The sequence below is a fragment of the Eucyclogobius newberryi genome, unplaced genomic scaffold (assembly GCF_026437365.1).
Source record: "Eucyclogobius newberryi isolate DKJ021-1_F unplaced genomic scaffold, fEucNew1.0.hap1 SCAF_10, whole genome shotgun sequence".
Taxonomy (NCBI): domain Eukaryota; kingdom Metazoa; phylum Chordata; class Actinopteri; order Gobiiformes; family Gobiidae; genus Eucyclogobius; species Eucyclogobius newberryi.
In genome coordinates this window covers 11,657,379-11,675,948 of record NW_027315724.1, presented here as the reverse complement: position 1 = coordinate 11,675,948, position 18,570 = coordinate 11,657,379, and the positions used below count along the sequence as shown (strand labels likewise).

The 18,570-nt window shown below is 44.1% G+C and overlaps 2 protein-coding genes across 5 annotated transcripts in view; one reads left to right on the top strand and one right to left on the bottom strand.

The window, feature by feature from the left end:
• dscamb (Down syndrome cell adhesion molecule b) overlaps window positions 1-4,380 on the top strand; it is a 165,980-nt gene extending 161,600 nt beyond the window's left edge. For all 4 annotated transcript variants that reach the window (XM_072460878.1, XM_072460863.1, XM_072460870.1 and 1 more), the window contains exon 33: window positions 2,959-4,380. In XM_072460878.1, the coding sequence (XP_072316979.1) occupies window positions 2,959-3,461 (503 nt within the window). In that variant the 3' untranslated portion in view covers window positions 3,462-4,380. The remainder of the gene's footprint in view (window positions 1-2,958) is intronic.
• get1 (guided entry of tail-anchored proteins factor 1) overlaps window positions 1-18,570 on the bottom strand; it is a 222,610-nt gene that overhangs the window by 92,275 nt on the left and 111,765 nt on the right. The gene's annotated exons all lie outside the window — the stretch shown is intronic.

Genomic DNA, 18,570 nt, shown 5'->3' with positions numbered 1-18,570 from the left:
TTTTTCCTCCTATGAGTGAATGAATATGACAAACAGGGCGTTTTTGTCAACATGCGCAAAATCTGAGGCGGAGGAAATGCCAATGAACTGACCTTGAGGCTTAACTTTTTCTGTACAAATTAATTTGAGATCCAATCTGGGTATTATACTGTATTTTACTGACTGTGTGTTGGCCCTGGCCCTATGGTTAAGAATCACTGGTTCATCACAATTATCTAAATGATAAAATGAAAAGGACCCACTGACAAAGATCAAATAAAAGGCTTATTTTCAAAGCAAGCTTTCTTTACCAGTGATATTTTGGCCTTGAGTCCTTCAAGTATTCCACTGACCCGGAGCGTTCTGTTCTGTCCATCAAAGTGGGCTTTCACGTGTCGGTCCCACATCCTTTCAAGTCTTAAAGCAGAGACTCAAATAGCACATGCAATTTTGTTACGTTCATACTCTCGCCTGGATTGATAAATTAATACAATAAATATTTGTAATAAGAGAGCCCTCTATTATGAAATTACCAAATACAATACAGTAGAGTAACTGCAGGAGTAACTGCAAATGTTTTGTTGGTTCACCTGAGATGACCCACAGTCCTGCAGGACACTCTGTCCTCTGGCATTGGACAGGACTTGTCTTACATTTCTGGGCTCACAGGAGAGAGGGCAGCTCCAGGCCAGCTCATCAGCCTGTCTGCAGCTATTGTCAGGACGACTCACCAGACCACATGGGCAGCACTGCGCCTCATCAGACCACACGGGCAGCACTGCGTGCTCCGTGTGTGCAGCTGGGCTCTGTTACATTCAAAAGAATGAGTTGGCAAAGTATGTGCCAATGCCATCTCTTAATAACATTTTGTAATCTCAAATCAGAAGTTGGGGATTTTTATGTTGTACATCTTCAAAATAGCAGTGTTTTAATTATGTTTTTGTTTTTTTCTGATTGCAGAAGAGGGTATAATTCTGTCAACTAGAGACATTTTTTAATTTGAATTTTGTGTTGAAGAAGGATTGAACTATAACAAAAATGAGACTTGGATACAACTTGTGTCCCATACAACTCCCTCCTCAGACCAAAACATAAAAAGAAGGCTAATCAGAGTATTCTAATAGGTTCAATTCATGAGGGTCATGAACAATATTGTTCAAAATATGACTCGGGTGAGTTCACTTAAAGGCGCTGTACCTGGTTTTTACGTCTTACAAATGTGAAAACTCTTTGCAGTGCTCCGGTCCACATTCTCTGCTCACTTACATTACCTAAATCATCCTAGTTACTCACTGCATTGAGCTTATAAGCACTTTGCAGAGCTTGCAAAAAGGCAGTGTGATTTGCGTGACTGTAAAGCTAACCACAAGTAGCTAACAGCGCCTTTAACTAAGAACTGTGTTTGAAATGTTTCCCTTTCAAGTGCAGTCATTTATTCAGTCTGGGTTTTTACAGCAAACCAGTGGCATTGTGGAATGTGGCAGTAAACTAGAGACACAAACACAGTTACAGCAGGAGTGAACAAGGGCTTGAAGATACTGAAAGAGAGCAAGATAATTAAGTACAAGTTAGGGGGGTGGAAAGTCAGTCCAAATCAGTTCAATTTACGGTTGTCTCCTTTCCCTCCTACATCTACAAACACACATAACTGTATCGTCTACTCTAATTCGCCAGAGCTCAAATAATATGTTTGTCGTTTAAAATTGACTTCCAAATTGTGCAAAAAGTAGAACTAGTTACTTTTTAGAAGCAGTTTTACATGTTTTATAATTGAGTAGGACCGATTTGGTAGCAGTATTTGGAATAGAGTACATTTTTAACCATGTACTTTTACTTGAATGCAGTTTTTTTCTCTACTAACAGCCTGTGTAACTGCAGAGCTACACTGCTAGGATGACTGCAGTTGTCTCCACAGAGAGTCTGATTACAGAATGATCTGCCGTTTACAGCCTCATGAATTTTCAGACTCCAACAAACTCCCAGAACTCCTCTTAGATCTTTATTTAATTTCATAACCTGCCCTGGCCATTCATCATCTTTGCTGCTGCTAATAGGCATTATTACAGAGCACATGACCACTGTCTGCAGACCACTGTGTGCAGCACGCTAACGTAAGCCACTGGTTCCTTCACAACCTCTCAAAGAATAATTGTTAGTATCGACTCGCACGTAGCAGTTCGTGGAAAGGTAGATTTGAATGTCTTTGGGGGATAGAACGTGATTGGCAGCTCGTTTGGAATGGCTCTCAGGTTCAGCGGAGACGTGACCTTTACAATCCAATACTGTAAATGTTTACAATCCAATACTGTAAATGTGATCTATACACTGGAGACTGTTAAGACAATGTGCAGCGGCTGTGACTCCATGAACAAATGTGGCGAGATTAAGTTAAGATTCTGATAGGCCAAATGCTCTGTCCATATCATTGTTTAAAGTTATAACTCAAATGTCATGCAGCCTTATAATACAATTTATGCACATACTGTGGTTTTATACTGTATTTCCCATATCTATTTCGAACATGACATTTTTACAAACTCTTCATCTCTTTCTTACTACCGGTATATCTAACTTTTGATATCCCATCATTCCTGATATTGAGATTAATTTAATCTTTCCATATTGCTCGCTGCAAATCAAATCTATTTCCTGTTTTCATATTGAGTTAAAAGAATAGTCTTAGCACAAATGTGGATCTGAGCTGAGCACGAACGAGGTGATTGTATTATTCTTCTGGCTCCACAGAGGAGACTTAGGAGAGAAAATGTGATTATATCTGCTGCATTTGTAAAGAAAGGACTGCAACAAGCTCTGAAACGGCTCCATACCGTTTGTGATATTTGAGTTAAAACCTTTGAGTTATAAAACCTGAGCTCTTCTTGGTCCTACTTTTATAATCATCTATAATCGAACACGTACAGTGACAAATATGTGTTCATTTGCAGTAGTGTTTAACCCTCTGTGTGCTGTGCTTGTTAGGAGGCGAGCTGGTGCACCTGCCGCCTTACCTCCGCATGGACTTCCTGTTGAACCGAGGCGTGCCATTGGCCGCACGAGGAGGCACGGTCAGCAGCAGCAGCGGCAGCAGCATCGGTGCAGGAGGCGCGGGAGCCGGAGGTGCTGGTGCTACAGGAGAGAGCAGAGCCCTGGTGCCTGTGGGAGCAGCAGGAGCCATGGGCCAGGCCTGTCTGGAGCCTCAGAGGAGCCGCACACTGAAGAGGCCCCCGCCCATGGAGCCCACCATGGAGGTGCCCTCGGCCCGAGAGCTGCAGCAGTGGCAGCCTGGAAGTGCCTCCACACTGCCCCACCGGGGCGAGCGAGGAGAGGCCCGGGGAGAGGTCCGGCCAGAGGGACCACAGTCAGGAGACCTGGCCCAAGCACAGGCTGCCAAACTCAGCACGTCCCAGGAGTCACTGCTGGACTCCAGAGGACACCTGAAACAGAGCAACAACCCCTACGCCAAGTCCTACACCCTGGTATAACACTGGCCCAGACCTGGACTCAGCCAGAGCCTCCTGAACTCTGTACATAGAGCCCTGACATGCGTCTCCAGTGGATGCTTTACTTCACTCTTTCTCTCTTTTCTTCCTTTTCTGTCGCTTTTCTCTACGGTGGCCCAGAAGGTTCACCACATCCACAATACAGAACATACATGCACAAACACAGAACTGCAGTTCTTTTCCTGCACAAACCAAGTGTCCAGCACATCCATTAAAACCTTCAGAGGAAGTCACGTCCGCTAAACGCATCGTCTTTATTTCCAGTGCAGTGAACCTCGGAGGCCACCGTACCTCTCTGTTGCTTTTGCACTCTTCATTCTGTCACTCGCTCCTTGGATTTTCACAGTTCTTATTTTGTACTTGAGTATTCTTTTAGTGACGACATATGAGGATTGCCAAAATGATTTATTTAAAAATTTCAGAAAGAGAAAAAATGCTATTGAATTTATATCGAGGACAATTATAGTCATTATTATTACTATTATTATTATATAAAAGCAGAAAATATTCTAAAAACACAACGGAGAGAGGGGCTATGTGTAGTAGTCTGCGGGGGAATTTGTTTATTTATTTTGGTTTTCTTGTGGCAGTGTGATGAATTCTGTGATTGGGTAACTGAAGGTCTGAACCACTTTGAAGAGCCAATGAGGGACAAGGATACGAGTGACATGGACTGGAGCGCCAGTGCCCACCTATCGTATTGTTTTTCAACCTTCCCGGCGACTGCATGGCGACTGATAAATGACTATTAAAAGGAATGGCTGGAAATCCAAAAAAGAGAATTTTTTTGTCACACTATAAAGTTATACAATGTGAATATATATAAAGAGATCACTTTTATTTGTGGATATTACGGGGGAAATGATTTGATTAATAAAGTCCTTAGTCATGTTTGCACAAATCTGTCTTGTTGTACTTTTCAGAGTACTTTTTCTACCAACATACTTTTACTCCTACTTATTTTATTGAAGTAACAGTCTCTTACTTGAGTAAAAGTGTTGGTTTCTCTTCCCACTGTGAGAAAGTCTACAAGTGACAAAAGCTTTATGTTGACGATATTAAATGATTTGAACATTTGTGTTTCTTGCACCGCTCCTTCAGACACAATTTCGTTTTTCTACCAGATTTTGTGCTTCCAGTTACATTCATTTGAGCACTACTTTGTACTTGTATAAGATTATTTTGAAGTAACTTTACTCTTATTTGAGTATTGTTCTCTCTCTACCCAGACAAACAATATAAAAACACCAAATACGTATTTAAAGGGCATGTTTCAGAGATAAAGTCACAAAGTACTTTGCAACCATTAGGCAACGTGACCCCCTAAATACCAGTTTATCCACATATGAGAAGTACAGCACTGCTCACTCTGGTCACAGTAGAATTGTAGCCCATTTTCAGTCTCTATGGTCAAATTAAATACATAAATAAAGTATAAACAGGTGTGTAGAAGATATTTAGGTACGTCTATTTTATTATTGTTTTTTATAAAAAATGTTGGGGGGGACCAGTCGGACATTCCAACAAAACTTTAATAGATCTTCTTATTCTCTCTAATCTGAAGGTGAAACTCCCAGTTCAAGGAAATTTTATCTCTAAAATCCACTAAAAACAGAATTATGTTGTGGTGTTTTATTAAACAATCATTAAAACATTTAAAAACAAGTAAAATCCTCATTCATTCATTCATACATTCATTTACACCAGACCTACTTAAGTCTGGCGCTCAGATATATTAGTTTATTAGTGTAATGGTAACTAAACATTCGATTTAATTAGACTACTATCTCTTTTTAACCCAACCCTGATGTTACCCTGATGTGAGTGGGAGGGACTTCACACTGGCATTCTGTCAATTGAATGCTTTTGAAATGGGGTTTGTAAACAAATCTAAACCTTGATGAATATGAACAGTACACAACAGCACACAAATAAGACCTTTATGATCACTGTTGTTAAGGTGGGTAGAGTAAAAAGCTTTTCTTCTTGTGCACTTTTCCCTTCTATTATAACTTATTTCATTATCCATTCCACATTCAGTGTTACAGTATTTCTGATTTATCAACAGAGGGCGCTGTGCAGTCACTAAATTGAGTTATTTCTCACCGACGAATGAAGCTGTGGATGTTGGATTTATGATTCTGTGACTTTGTGAGAGAAACAGAGGAGAAGCAGAAGCAATTACAGCAAAGCACGGGGAAAGGCACAAGTATGCCACACCGACCAGCGCAGATCATGTGTAGACCAAAAGTGAAAGAAATGTAATTCATCCCTGCATGGAAAAATAAATAAATCATAGCCACTCGGACAAATTTGGCAGTGGTTTAATTCAAAAGGCAAAAGTAAAAACAAAAGTAACTTTATGAGCTTTCAGCCGTGTTATAATTGTTTCCTCCCATCATAAACTCCCTGCTTTGCTCAGAATCCTTACCTATAGCTTTGTATTTGTGACTCAGTAAATCAAACTGTTTACTATGAACTGCCACTAAGAGACTGGGCCCAGCAGCAGTTCTATTTTAGACAAGCTCACTTTATACAGAACATACCTGGGGTTGTATTTTGCTTCATTTGCACTTGTTACATCATCTTGTCTGAGCCTCACAAATCACTCCATTTAAACTTTTACCAGAGTGTTGCGTCACAGATATAAACTTCTCCTGCACATTTTTCAAGTCCATAAACCATCTCCAGACTCTGTGGTTCTGAGTTCACAATGAAGGAATGTTAGCCTATACTGTACTTCTATTTTCTGTTCATAAACCCATTATTCATTTTCTGAGGCAATTTCAATTGTTTTTTGACACTACAATTGTATTGCTTGTTAAGCAAAAGAAAATGTGTTTATGCTAACAATTTGATATACAGTATTCAAATGGGTGTATTTCAGTTTAGGTTTTTGCAGGTCGTAGTTTAAAAAGACAAACATTGTCAAAATGTACTGGGTTTTGAAAAAATAGTGAAGTATTGTAGAATATCATGAGCAATACATTGATTTTATCGCATGTGATATTATCGTATTGAGAGCCGTGTATCGCATCGAATCGTGACAGACCCAGGGATTCCCTGCCCTACTTATTACCTGTGTTTGATTTGTGTCACCTGTATTTGACTTTCACGTACACTGTAAGTACAAAGGCCTCTTTTCTGCAGTGGACCCCAAAGGCACCATTCACATGCTGCCCCAGAGTCAGCCACTCTTCCATCACGACCCGCACTTTTAATGGAGCCTCCAAAGTGTTCACTCTGGAAGGGAGATTTACAAGGTGCAGGACAATCATGGCTATCTATCTGCAGGTATAAGTGTGTGTGTGTGTGTGTGTGTGTGTGTGTGTGTGTGTGTGCGCGCGCGCGCGTGCGTGCGTGTAATGAAGATGGATGCTCCTCCTCTTTGCACTCGGCTCTTATATGAGACGTAGTAGTGTTGGACTCAGTGACCTGCAGCAGAGAACGGCAGCAGACCAAAACTGTACTCAAGTTATACAAAAAATAACATAAGTAGAAGTAAAAAGTTGTCATCTTGATAATATTATGCAAAATCAACTTTGCCTTATTATTGTTTAACTCAAAGTTGAATTGTGATTGATTCTTGCATGTTTGAGTAATCCTATATTGTCCCGCAACGAAGATTTGAGTGCATAGAAACGTCCTGTTTTCCCCTACCCCCTATCCCTTAGCTGTGATGATCTGAGTTCTAAAATGTCCCGTAGATACTTCTCGAATGTAAAAACATGTAAATGACAATCTGCTGCTTCAGTCCGTGGCTTAGTTTCTATTACTAAGCCATTTTAGATCAATATTATGCAGGGATATTACACGGGACAAAATGCAAAATGATGATATACTTGTTATAGTTCTATACTACGCACTAGAAAAAGTATCATTCGTTTTTGTTTAAAAATCCGGCATTACCAAATGGAAAACAATTAAAATCGACTTTTTTTCAAATTGACTTACTAAAATGACTTCAGGGAAAAACTAATTGCAGAATTGCTTCCAAAAATGATTTATTCAAGTAGCCTTTTTGTGATTAAACTCTTCAAAAAGAGACTCAAGTAAACGGTATTTCAGACTTCAAGTGTAACCAGACTGTAGGATTTCTAATGTAGTGTGGAAGTCCCCGTCTCACACATCTTCTGAGTGTTCTCTTTGGTGCGCTGCAGGGTGACGTGGACTCCAGAACAGAGACCGCTTTCCCAAAAGAGCGTCTTTATGAGGAGCCTGAAGAGCAGTAGCAGACGGAGGGGAACGGAAGAACTGAACTTTATACCCCAGAGCTCACAGTACAGTCACAAGAACCTGAGCTGACCCCGGTCCAACCAACACCAGACACGACACTGCAGGGGGACATTTAGGGACGGATATTTAGCGACCACCATTTGGAAACGTTAACTCCAGAATACAACCTGAAATAAAACATACTGTAATTGAGTTTACATAATATATTAGATCAACTATGCAGAGGCTGAAAGTACTGAGCACCTGGACATTTGATTAAAACTAAAGCATGAATATTTGTAGCAAAATATTAAAAATAATTAAATGCTTGTGAATTGTGTCTCACCTGTGAAACTTAAAGGAGACATGTTATGTTTTCTTCAGTGACTTACTGCGACATAAGTAGATAAAAATGTTACATTTTGTTCATTGTAAACCACAATATTGATCTAAAACTCCTTAGTTATAGAAACAGGTCCATGACTTCCAGTTCAGCATAGTGACATTTCATTGTAGTATGCAGCAGATTTAAAGTATTACATCTTCTTTTTTTAAGTTGCTACATGACATTTTAAAACCTACATGTATCACTCAGTTTGTTACAGGGATCAAACAAACTACAACTTTGACTAAACTAATGATGTGGAAACACTGTTGTCACAAGGTTGAACGCTCAATTTGCATAATATGTCTCATTTAAGTGAACCAAACTCTTTAATCAGTTGAGCTTACGGCACAATTTAGACTTTCAGTGTATTTTGTACAAAAATGACACTTGCTCTTACATTTTTTACAATACATTTTGCATACATTTGTCATCAAACAAATTGGTGGTTATGTTTACCTTGTTTTTTAATTCTAGTTAATCCCTTTTAGTCATCACACCAGATACCCTTCCTATCACAACCTGCCACAAACTTCCCCCAGGGACACTACACATACAACTCTGGTAGATTTGAACTAGTTATCCTCGTGTTGATGAACAATCATTCCAGCACCGCCGCCGTCCATTTTGTCATTCTCGTAATAAAACAACCCACAAGCGCGCCATGACAGACGCCCACGCCTCACTTGTGTGTGTGTCCTCTGCTCTGCTGCGTCCTCATCGATCTGCACGTGTCCTTGTCTCTGAGCAGGACAGAGCGTCTCTGACATGTCCCCCGAGAGCTCCTCTGTGTCGGACCTGCAATGACCCCTATACTTTATATACTGCACCCAGATGTCCTTCAGCATCACCTAACTTTGCACTGACTTTGATACATTCAACTTGGGATCAGAGCGATTGTAAGCAACAGCTGTGGGTCAAACATGGCTATATATATATATATATAAATATATATATATATATATATATATATATATATATATATATATATATATATATATATATATATATATACATATTCATATATCTACTCCATATGGACAGTTCTTCATCTGTCTGGAAGAACTGGTTCTCCTCCTGAGTGGGCGCAGCTCCACTGTCTATCTTGTGTCCGCCTGTCCGTCTGAAAGAGTCGGATCCCTCCTTCACTGAGGAACTCCTCCAGGTTTCTACTTTTTCCCACGGAGGTTTCGCAGTTTTTCCTGGCTGGCAAAGAGGGTCTAAGGACAGGGGAACCTGTGACATTGCCAAGTCCCTATGAACATTGTTTAATCTGTTTTTTCACTGTCGCCCTCCGAGGCAACTGCTGTTGTGATTTTGGGCGTTACAAAAATACATTTTATTGAATTGACTACTGAATATAAAAATAAGGCATTGGACAGATCCAGGGTAAATTTCCTTGCTTCATTTTGAGGTCATATGTACAAAAGAAAAAAAATTACTGATTTTGGATCTTTTTTAGTATTTGAGGAAACTAGTTATGACTGAAAACTGACTTTATAATTCCAATTCTGCACACTTTTTTAATCAGGATTAAAAACAGATATCAACAAATCCTCCTGTACAGATCTTGTTGAGTACAATGTTGTAAAGTATGTACTGGATGTGCCATGGCCACATCCAGAGATTACTTCAATGGGCAAAAGAGAGGAATTTAAGCTAAGATATGCACCTCGCCCCTCACCTCCTCACAGTCCCTTCGCTCGCCCCTCACCTCCTCACAGTCCCTTCGCTCGCCCCTCACCTCCTCACAGTGCCTTCGCCGCCCCTCACCTTCTCACAGTGCCTTCGCTCGCCCCTCACCTCCTCACAGTCCCTTCGCTCGTCCCTCACCTCCTCACAGTGCCTTCGCTCGCCCCTCACATCCTCACAGTGCCTTCGCTCGCCCCTCACCTCCTCACAGTCCCTTCGCTCGCCCCTCACCTTCTCACAGTGCCTTCACTTGCCCCTCACCTCCTCACAGTGCCTTCGCTCGCCCCTCACCTCCTCACAGTGCCTTCGCCGCCCCTCACCTTCTCGCAGTGCCTTCGCCGCCCCTCACCTCCTCACAGTGCCTTCGCTCGCCCCTCACCTTCTCACAGTGCCTTCGCTCGCCCCTCACCTCCTCACAGTACCTTCGCCGCCCCTCACCTTCTCGCAGTGCCTTCGTCGCCCCTCACCTCCTCACAGTGCCTTCGCTCACCCCTCACCTCCTCACAGTGCCTTTGCTCGCCCCTCACCTTCTCACAGTGCCTTCGTCGCCCCTCACCTCCTCACAGTGCCTTCGCTCGCTCCTCACCTCCTCACAGTGCCTTCGCTCGCCCCTCACATCCTCACAGTGCCTTCGCCGCCCCTCACATCCTCACAGTGCCTTCACTCGCCCCTCACATCCTCACAGTGCCTTCGCTCGCCTCTCACATCCTCACAGTGCCTTCGCTCGCCCCTCACCTCCTCACAGTGCCTTCGCTCGCCCCTCACCTCCTCACAGTGCCTTCGCCGCCCCTCACATCCTCACAGTGCCTTCGCCGCCCCTCACATCCTCACAGTGCCTTCGCTCGCCTCTCACATCCTCACAGTGCCTTCGCTCGCCTCTCACATCCTCACAGTGCCTTCGCTCGCCCCTCACCTCCTCACAGTGCCTTCGCTCGCCCCTCACCTCCTCACAGTGCCTTCGCCGCCCCTCACATCCTCACAGTGCCTTCGCCGCCTCTCACATCCTCACAGTGCCTTCGCTCGCCCCTCACATCCTCACAGTGCCTTCGCTCGCCCCTCACATCCTCACAGTGCCTTCGCTCGCCTCTCACATCCTCACAGTGCCTTCGCTCGCCCCTCACCTCCTCGCAGTGCCTTCGCTCGCCCCTCACCTCCTCACAGTGCCTTCTTCGCTCCACTGTACCCTCTAGGACTTATTACGCACAGTTTGCATCTCCCGTAGTACCTATGGGTCCAGCTTCAGCACCCTGGACAGCTCCTGATCCTTCTCCAGCGCCCACTGCTCCTCACAGCGGTCACAGCGGTCATAGTGCAAACCATAGAGCCTGAGGAGCACTGGCTACCACCTCCTCATCCAGTTGGTCCTGTCGCTGCTGTGCTGTTGCTGCCTCCGTATGACCCACAAACAGTAGCCGTTACAACTATCTGATTGGTAAAACATTTATGAATCAGGCTTGGAAATTTATATCAACAAATCCTATTGTACAATATGTCAAAGATATGTGTGTAAGTGCTACAATAAGGGCTGATCTTTATATCAGCTTTTTGTCCCAGATAAATCAATGGATGCAAGTGGATTAGATTGAAAAATAAGTAGTAGTTTTGCCTGTATGGTCGCATCTGAAATCTTGGCCTGTTGGATACCTTCGGTGTCTTCAAAGGTTAATCTCTAATTCATAACCAATAATTAGAAGCCGGTTTCCAGTTGTGGAAAAGTGTTTGAGAGGAGAGGAAGTGGATTCGATTTTGCAGCATGTTGCATCATGTAGTCCAGACTCAGAGAAGTGCTGACAGAAGCTCCTGCTGTTTTGATGGAGAAGTCATTCTACATCAGCATGGATCTTCATTTTCACCTCAATCACTGTTTGTATCGATTTACCATGTGTTTTTTGTACTTTTAGTCCCTGCAGTGAGGACTGGCTTTCCCCCTGCAGTGGCACTAGAGTTAATTCATGTTCTAGTTAGATATCAAGGTTGTTTTTTTCCTTTCAAACGCTTGGGCTTATTGCTCCCTTAAAATCTGGCAATCCTGTTCCACGTCCATTTCCATTATCAAATCTCTGCCTGCTTTTTGTTACTTTGTCTTATTATTATGCCGGGAATCAAGTGTCTGGGAAAGTGTCAGGAATGTGCTCTCCCATGATTCATACATAGATGAAAAGTGGTGACCCTGTCAGTAGCTTCTCTATGAATTAATAAAATACATAAATTACATTTTACAGTCTCAATTTGTCCTGCTTCAATTTTGCTGTAAGAAGCATCTATCTTAACTTGAATAAATCAAAATCAGGTACAAGCCAGGATCAGATGAAGGATTAACTTGCTGGAGGGACATGAGACCTCACACACCATCTGGGAACTCAACCCACAACCTTCTAGCTGTGTGTCAGTGAGTAAACACACCACTAAGCCATCATGCCATTATGTGTCTTGGACATTTGTTCTATTCAAGATCATTCGTTTGTTTGTACATTTAAATCTATCATACAAACAGCACATCCAGTCACTCGCATACAGTTCTCCCTCTGGCTTCCTCATTGCTTTGACCGTAATGTGCTGGGAGTGGTGGCCCCGGGGCAGCTGGGGCAGGTCGTGGGGGTGGCTCATGTTCAGCCCGAGGAGCCTCTGCTGCTGATGTGATGAGAGAGGGTTCAACAGCAGCATTAACAGAACTGCAGTTGTAATGTGCACTGGAGCACAGGGTGTACCCAGGCGTGTGCACAGGGCAGTGGGCTATTGACGCAGGGAGAGAGGACCCAACATGAGCTTCAGTTCGACCGGCCATGATTCCCCCCAGACCCTTTCACTTTGGAACGTCTCGGGCCACTTGTGTTAATGGCTGAATGCTTCTCCATGCTCAGGACCTGGCTCACAGGGGTTTGGGTCTGCTAGATGAGCAACTGCACCTCTACACCATGTTTTCATGTTTTCACCTCTCTTCATGAAATGCAGTGGGTTTGGATAGAGATATATGCATTATGCGCTGGAAATATAATATATTGTGTATTGACGTGTCTAAACAGGAAACATGAGCTAGCTCTTACCGCGCCACATGTAAAGTTACCATCACTGGAAATGATGATGAAGAGGTGAGAAATTGAGCAATCGGGAGAGAAAGCTCCATTCCTTATGAAGCATATGACACCAAATCTTCGAGGGTGATAGGCTGGACCCATGTAGGACATTCTTGTGATATCACCCTGGAAGGGGCACCATGCATAGCCCTTGTTGGCACGTGCTCCACTGCTGATGAGACCTGTGGAAGTTACTCGAGTCTCCCTCAACAATGCCCATGACCCCCCATCCTGCTGAGGATAATCTGTCCCTTGCTCTGGACCAGCACTGGAGGAAGAGGAAAGAGTGGAAGCTGTGAGGAAGATAAGGGAACTCAACAGCACCACTTGGATGGATGATGGAAACCCATCATCAGGAGGCATTATGGCAAGTATTATTGCAGTACAAAGACACAAAGACCAGTGGGTAAAAAATATCACATGGGGCAGATTTCCCACAGATTTCTGTAGAATCAATGAGTGAAGAGCAAAATTCTGTTTTTCTGTAAGAGAAGTTTGATTTTGTTCTAAATGATGGATGACTCATTCAATGAGCTCATTCGTTTCACATGCATCACTGAAATAAAACTAATTAGATTCCACGGTTCTGTCTGAGTTTGGCTTGAGGCTCAACATAGAGAGTGGTGACCATACTCATATCTGTCTGTATAACAAATACAAAGAGATATTCTGGGCCATTTCAAACCCTTTGGGTTAGGAAGTATATGTTGACTGGATGTTGTTATGTTGGTTGTTTTTAAAATAAACAATGGTTCAATTTCATAATCTTGAGTTTTACGTGCTGTGTGTACAAGTTTGAACGCACCCTAAAGCTACTACTACGCATCATCCTGTTTTCAGGTCTGATAAAGTGTTACATGCTGTTTTCATTTGGAAATGTGTGAGAAGAGAAGACACACATACACAGAGCGACTACACAGCGCTCACACTCTGAATCCTGTCGTTTTCAGCCTGTGAACACTGCTCTCCCCAAAGTGAAAATGATCAACAAGGAGGGGCTCTATATGGTCAGAGTTTCAATGATTGTACTATCCATACAATTGTAGAATGAAGGCGACATATAGAACATTTTCCTGGTATGTTTTGATGAGAAAATATTCTAACATCCATTCATCCATTTTCTACCGCTTTATCCGGGGCCGGGTCGCGGAGGCAGCAGTCTAACCAGGGACTCCCAGACTTCCTCCTCCCCAGACACTTCCTCCAACTCCTCCGGGGGGATCCCGAGGCGTTCCCAGGCCAGCCGAGAGACATAGTCTCTCCAGCGTGTCCTGGGTCTTCCCCGGGGCCTTTTCCCAGTGGGACATGCCTGAAACACCTCCCCAGGGAGGCACCCAGGAGGCATCCGGAACAGATGCCCGAGCCACCTCAGTTGGCTCCTCTCGACGTGGAGGAGCAGCGGCTCTACTCTGAGCTCCCCCCGTGTGGCCGAGCTCCTCACCTTATCTCTAAGGGAGCGCCCAGTCACACGGCGGAGGAAACTCATTTTGACCGCTTGTATCCGCGATCTTGTTCTTTCGGTAATTACCCAAAGCTCATGACCATAGGTGAGGGTAGGAACGTAGATCGACCGGTAAATCGAGAGCTTTGCCCTTCGACTCAGCTCCTTCTTTACCACAACAGTCCGATCCAGCGACTGCATCACTGCAGCCGCTGCACCAATCCACCTGTCAATCTCACGCTCCATCCTTCCCTCACTCGTGAACAAGACCCTGAGATACTTGAACTCCTCCACTTGGGGCAAGGACTCCCACCTACCTGAAGAGGGCAAGCCACCTTTTTCCGGTTGAGAACCATGGCCTCGGATTTGGAGGTGCTGATTCTCATCCCAGCTGCTTCACACTCGGCTGCAAACCGTCCCAGTGCATGTTGCAGGTCCGGGTTTGATGGAGCCATCAGGACAACATCATCTACAAACAGCAGAGATAAGAACCTGTGGTCCCCAAACAGGACACCCTCCGACCCTTGACTGCGCCTAGAAATTCTGTCCATAGAAACTATGAACAGAATCGGTGACAAAGGGCAGCCCTGGCGGAGTCCAACATGCACTGGGAACAGGTCTGACTTACTGCCGGCAATGCGAACACAACTCCTGCTCCGGTCATACAGGGACCGGACAGCCCTGAGCAAAGGGTCCCGGACCCCGTACTCCTGGAGCACCCCCCAAAAGGACACCCCGAGGGACACGGTCGAAGCCTTCTCCAGATCCACAAAGCACATGTGGACTGGTTGGGCAAACTCCCATGAGCCCTCGAGCACCCGATGGAGGGTATAGAGCTGGTCCAGTGTTCCACGACCGGGACGAAAACCACTCTGCTCCTCCTGAATCCGAGGTTCGACTATCGGTTGGATTCTCCTCTCCTAATATGACATGATGGCCAGAGTACAAACAAGTCGCATTCCGTGTAAAATTGATGTCTTGTGTCTTAGTGCCTGCAGTGTTTGGTGACCTTTGACCCCACTGCTGTTCTTCTGTCCAACAGCAGTTCTACAGGCCTGGAGTGATGGTACAATATTAACAAATCGTGCATTGAAGTAGTTTAGTGTAAATTATGGGATTGTCCTCAGATTAGACAATAACATTTAAAATGTTTATTTTGCTTATAAATGTTCTTAGCGTTTTGATTGAATGTTTGTAAGCATATAAAAATACTTACTAATAAATGTATTTAACATTCATTAATATAAATTTATCCCAAATATGTGCAATTTTGATAATTTTCATTTTATTTTTGTAAATATTTTACATACATCCACTTGCCGGATGTGTACAAACCGACACGCGCTGGACACGCGTTGATTTGGACTTATTCGGCTGGATTATTGTGTTTTTACTTCTGTCGCTGTGATGGGAGCTGTTTCTCTTTTTCCCGGGAGGAAGCACACCATTCCGGGAGAGATTTTGAGGAAGACACAGAGGGGCCGGCGAGCTGGTGTCAAGCTCCGGGAGAAGAAGCGCCGCTTCAGACCCGCGGTACCGAAGGTCGCCATGGGAAACGTGCGGTCCCTTCAAAATAAGACAGCAGAGCTGGTGACTCTCACATGGTACAAACAGGATTACAAAGACTGTAGCATCATTTTGCTCACAGAGACCTGGCTAACCCCAGAAATCCCTGTTCATGCTGTTGCCTTGGACCATTTTCATCTCCTGCGCGCAGACCGGACGAGGGAGAGTGGAAAGAGAATAAGATAAGATAAGATAAGATAAGATAATCCTTTATTGTCCCACATGAGGAAATTTCATTGATGCAACGCAGGTAGATACAGAGGTAGATACAGAAGAAAAGAACAGATAACTTATGGGAAGTTTGAAAAACACTCTCAGTAGAAAAACTGAGAAAACTCCTATAGACAAAACCTCCCATTTCCTAACAAAGGATGGAGGGGGAAAATAATAAAGATAAAAATAAATAATGAATAAATAAATACCATTGCATTTGATCATGACAGTAATTGCACATGAATATGTGTCACAACAGTAATTGCAATTGAAGAGGTGGAGGCCTTGCGGTTCATGAGAGGTGGTGTAGATCAAGCCACATCACAGTCAAAGAACAACTGTGTGACAGAGACATTGAACTGTTAGCCGTTAGCATGAGGCCATATTATCTGCCCCGGGAGTTCTCACACGTTATTGTAATAGCAGTGCTAACGCTGATGTGGGGTAACATACTAGTACAAGTACTGTAAGGTTATGAATGTCCACCCACTTGTGAAGGAGGGGGCATTCAGGTTTGTTATTGATTAAAGAATTGTTCAAGAATTCAAACATGACACACTGCATAAGTGTGGGTAAGTTTGAATCATATTTTAAGAGAAGAATGGGGCACCAGCTGGATAATCAGCAATTTAACAACTCTATAATCAGATATCTAGATTAATTAATCAATTAGAAATTAATTTGCTCGTTGATCTAAAGGTTTGAGAACGTAACCGTGACATTGACCCCTTTTCTGGAAATGAAGGAATACTTAATCAAATGTGGATTATGAAGATTTAATGACCAAAGAATTAAACAGATAGATATGAAGCAGGAATGTGCAATGGGTCGATGACAGATGGAAAACACTAGACATGATGGTTCTAGATCTATCTAGGTGTGTGTTAGAGTTAAGTCTAAGATGAAATTCAGCCAGCCTGTGAAGTGCATTCATACGAACGGAACCAGAAGCTGTGATCCTGAGGAGACGGGCCTGCGTGGGGTCCAAGAGCCTGCTCTGGAGCTCGGCTCTGACGTTGTCTGGCCAAAGAAGGACTGGATCGGTTCTGCGATCTGCGTTCTCCTTGGCCCTGATTCGTTCCCGAATGAAAAGGCCGTCGTGCTGCTCCACCGATGTGGCTGGTCTAAAAGGCTGTGGACTTGAAAAAGGTTGCAAAAGGTCCTTGCTTGATTTTGTGTGATGCAGCATCAATCACGTTTTTAAAAACGGGCACAGGTTTCTTAGTTCCGGGAGGGAACATTAGCTTCGCTTGGGAAAGTCTTTGTCCCGTAGTGTAGCATCGCTCACGCTAACTAGGCCCGAGGCCTGCTCCCAAGGCCTCATGGACCTTGCTGGTGGGACCCTGGATGGAGGGTCGAGCTTCGAAAGAAACTCGGATGGAACTCGCTCTGGAGCTCAGATGGTACTGGGTCTGTAACTCCCTGCTCTTTCCTTTTGTCTTTCCCCGCGGGGTTTTGGCGCTGTGGCTTCAGCCAATCAGCATGCACGCTGGGGTCAGAGCTGATAAGGAGACGAGCTCTGGCTTTAGGCCACAAGAGTTACACAAAAAGTAAAATTGTCCACAAAACAAGTTATGAAACAGTTAAAATGACATGTTAAACACGATATCACAATATGTACATGTAAAAAATTTTGCATCGATACTCTCTGTAATCCAAAAGGAGTCATTTGATGAAAAGTTATTTTTAATTTAATTTCGCTATCACGTCATTTTTCTTTTGAGGGCCGTAAAACTCCACACAGGCAGTTGATAAGACCTAGCCCGCATTCCTGTCACCATGGCAACAGGGGGAGGACATCTGGATATCCTACACTGACAATGCCTGTGAAGCATTGTTCTCCACCACAAGCAGACTGCAAAACAAGCACCCACAGGCCCTCTTCCTCATCTCTGGTGACTTTAACCACGCTTCTCCCTCTTCTGTTCTGCCAACATACACCCAGTATGTTACCTGTCCCACCAGAGACAATAAAACACTGGATTTATTCTTTGCCAACACCAAGGAGGCTTATTTCTCATCCCCCCTCCCTCCCCTGGGCAGCTTGGACCACAACCTTGTACATCTGCGGCCTGTGTATGAACCTATTGCGCGCAGGCAGCCTGTGGTGCCCCGTGTGGTGAGGAGGTGGTCTGCTGAGAGCAAAGAGGCTCTGAGGGACTGCTTCAGCACCACTATCTGGACCGAGCTTTATGACCATGGGGAGGACATCAACGCCACCACAGAGTGCATCACGGACTACATCAACTTCTGTTATGAGAACACTGTACCCACCCGGACGGTGTGGTGTTTTCCAAACAACAAGCCGTGGATTAACCGTGAACTGAAGGCTCTGCTGAAGGAGAAGAAGAGAGCCTTCAGGTCAGGGAACAAGGAGGAGCTGAGGACTGTGCAGAAAGAGCTGAGGAGGAAGATCAGGCAGGCTGAAGCCGGCTACAAGAGGAGGATGGAGGAGCAGCTGCAGCAAAAGAACATTCAGGGAGTGTGGAGGAGCCTGAAAACCAT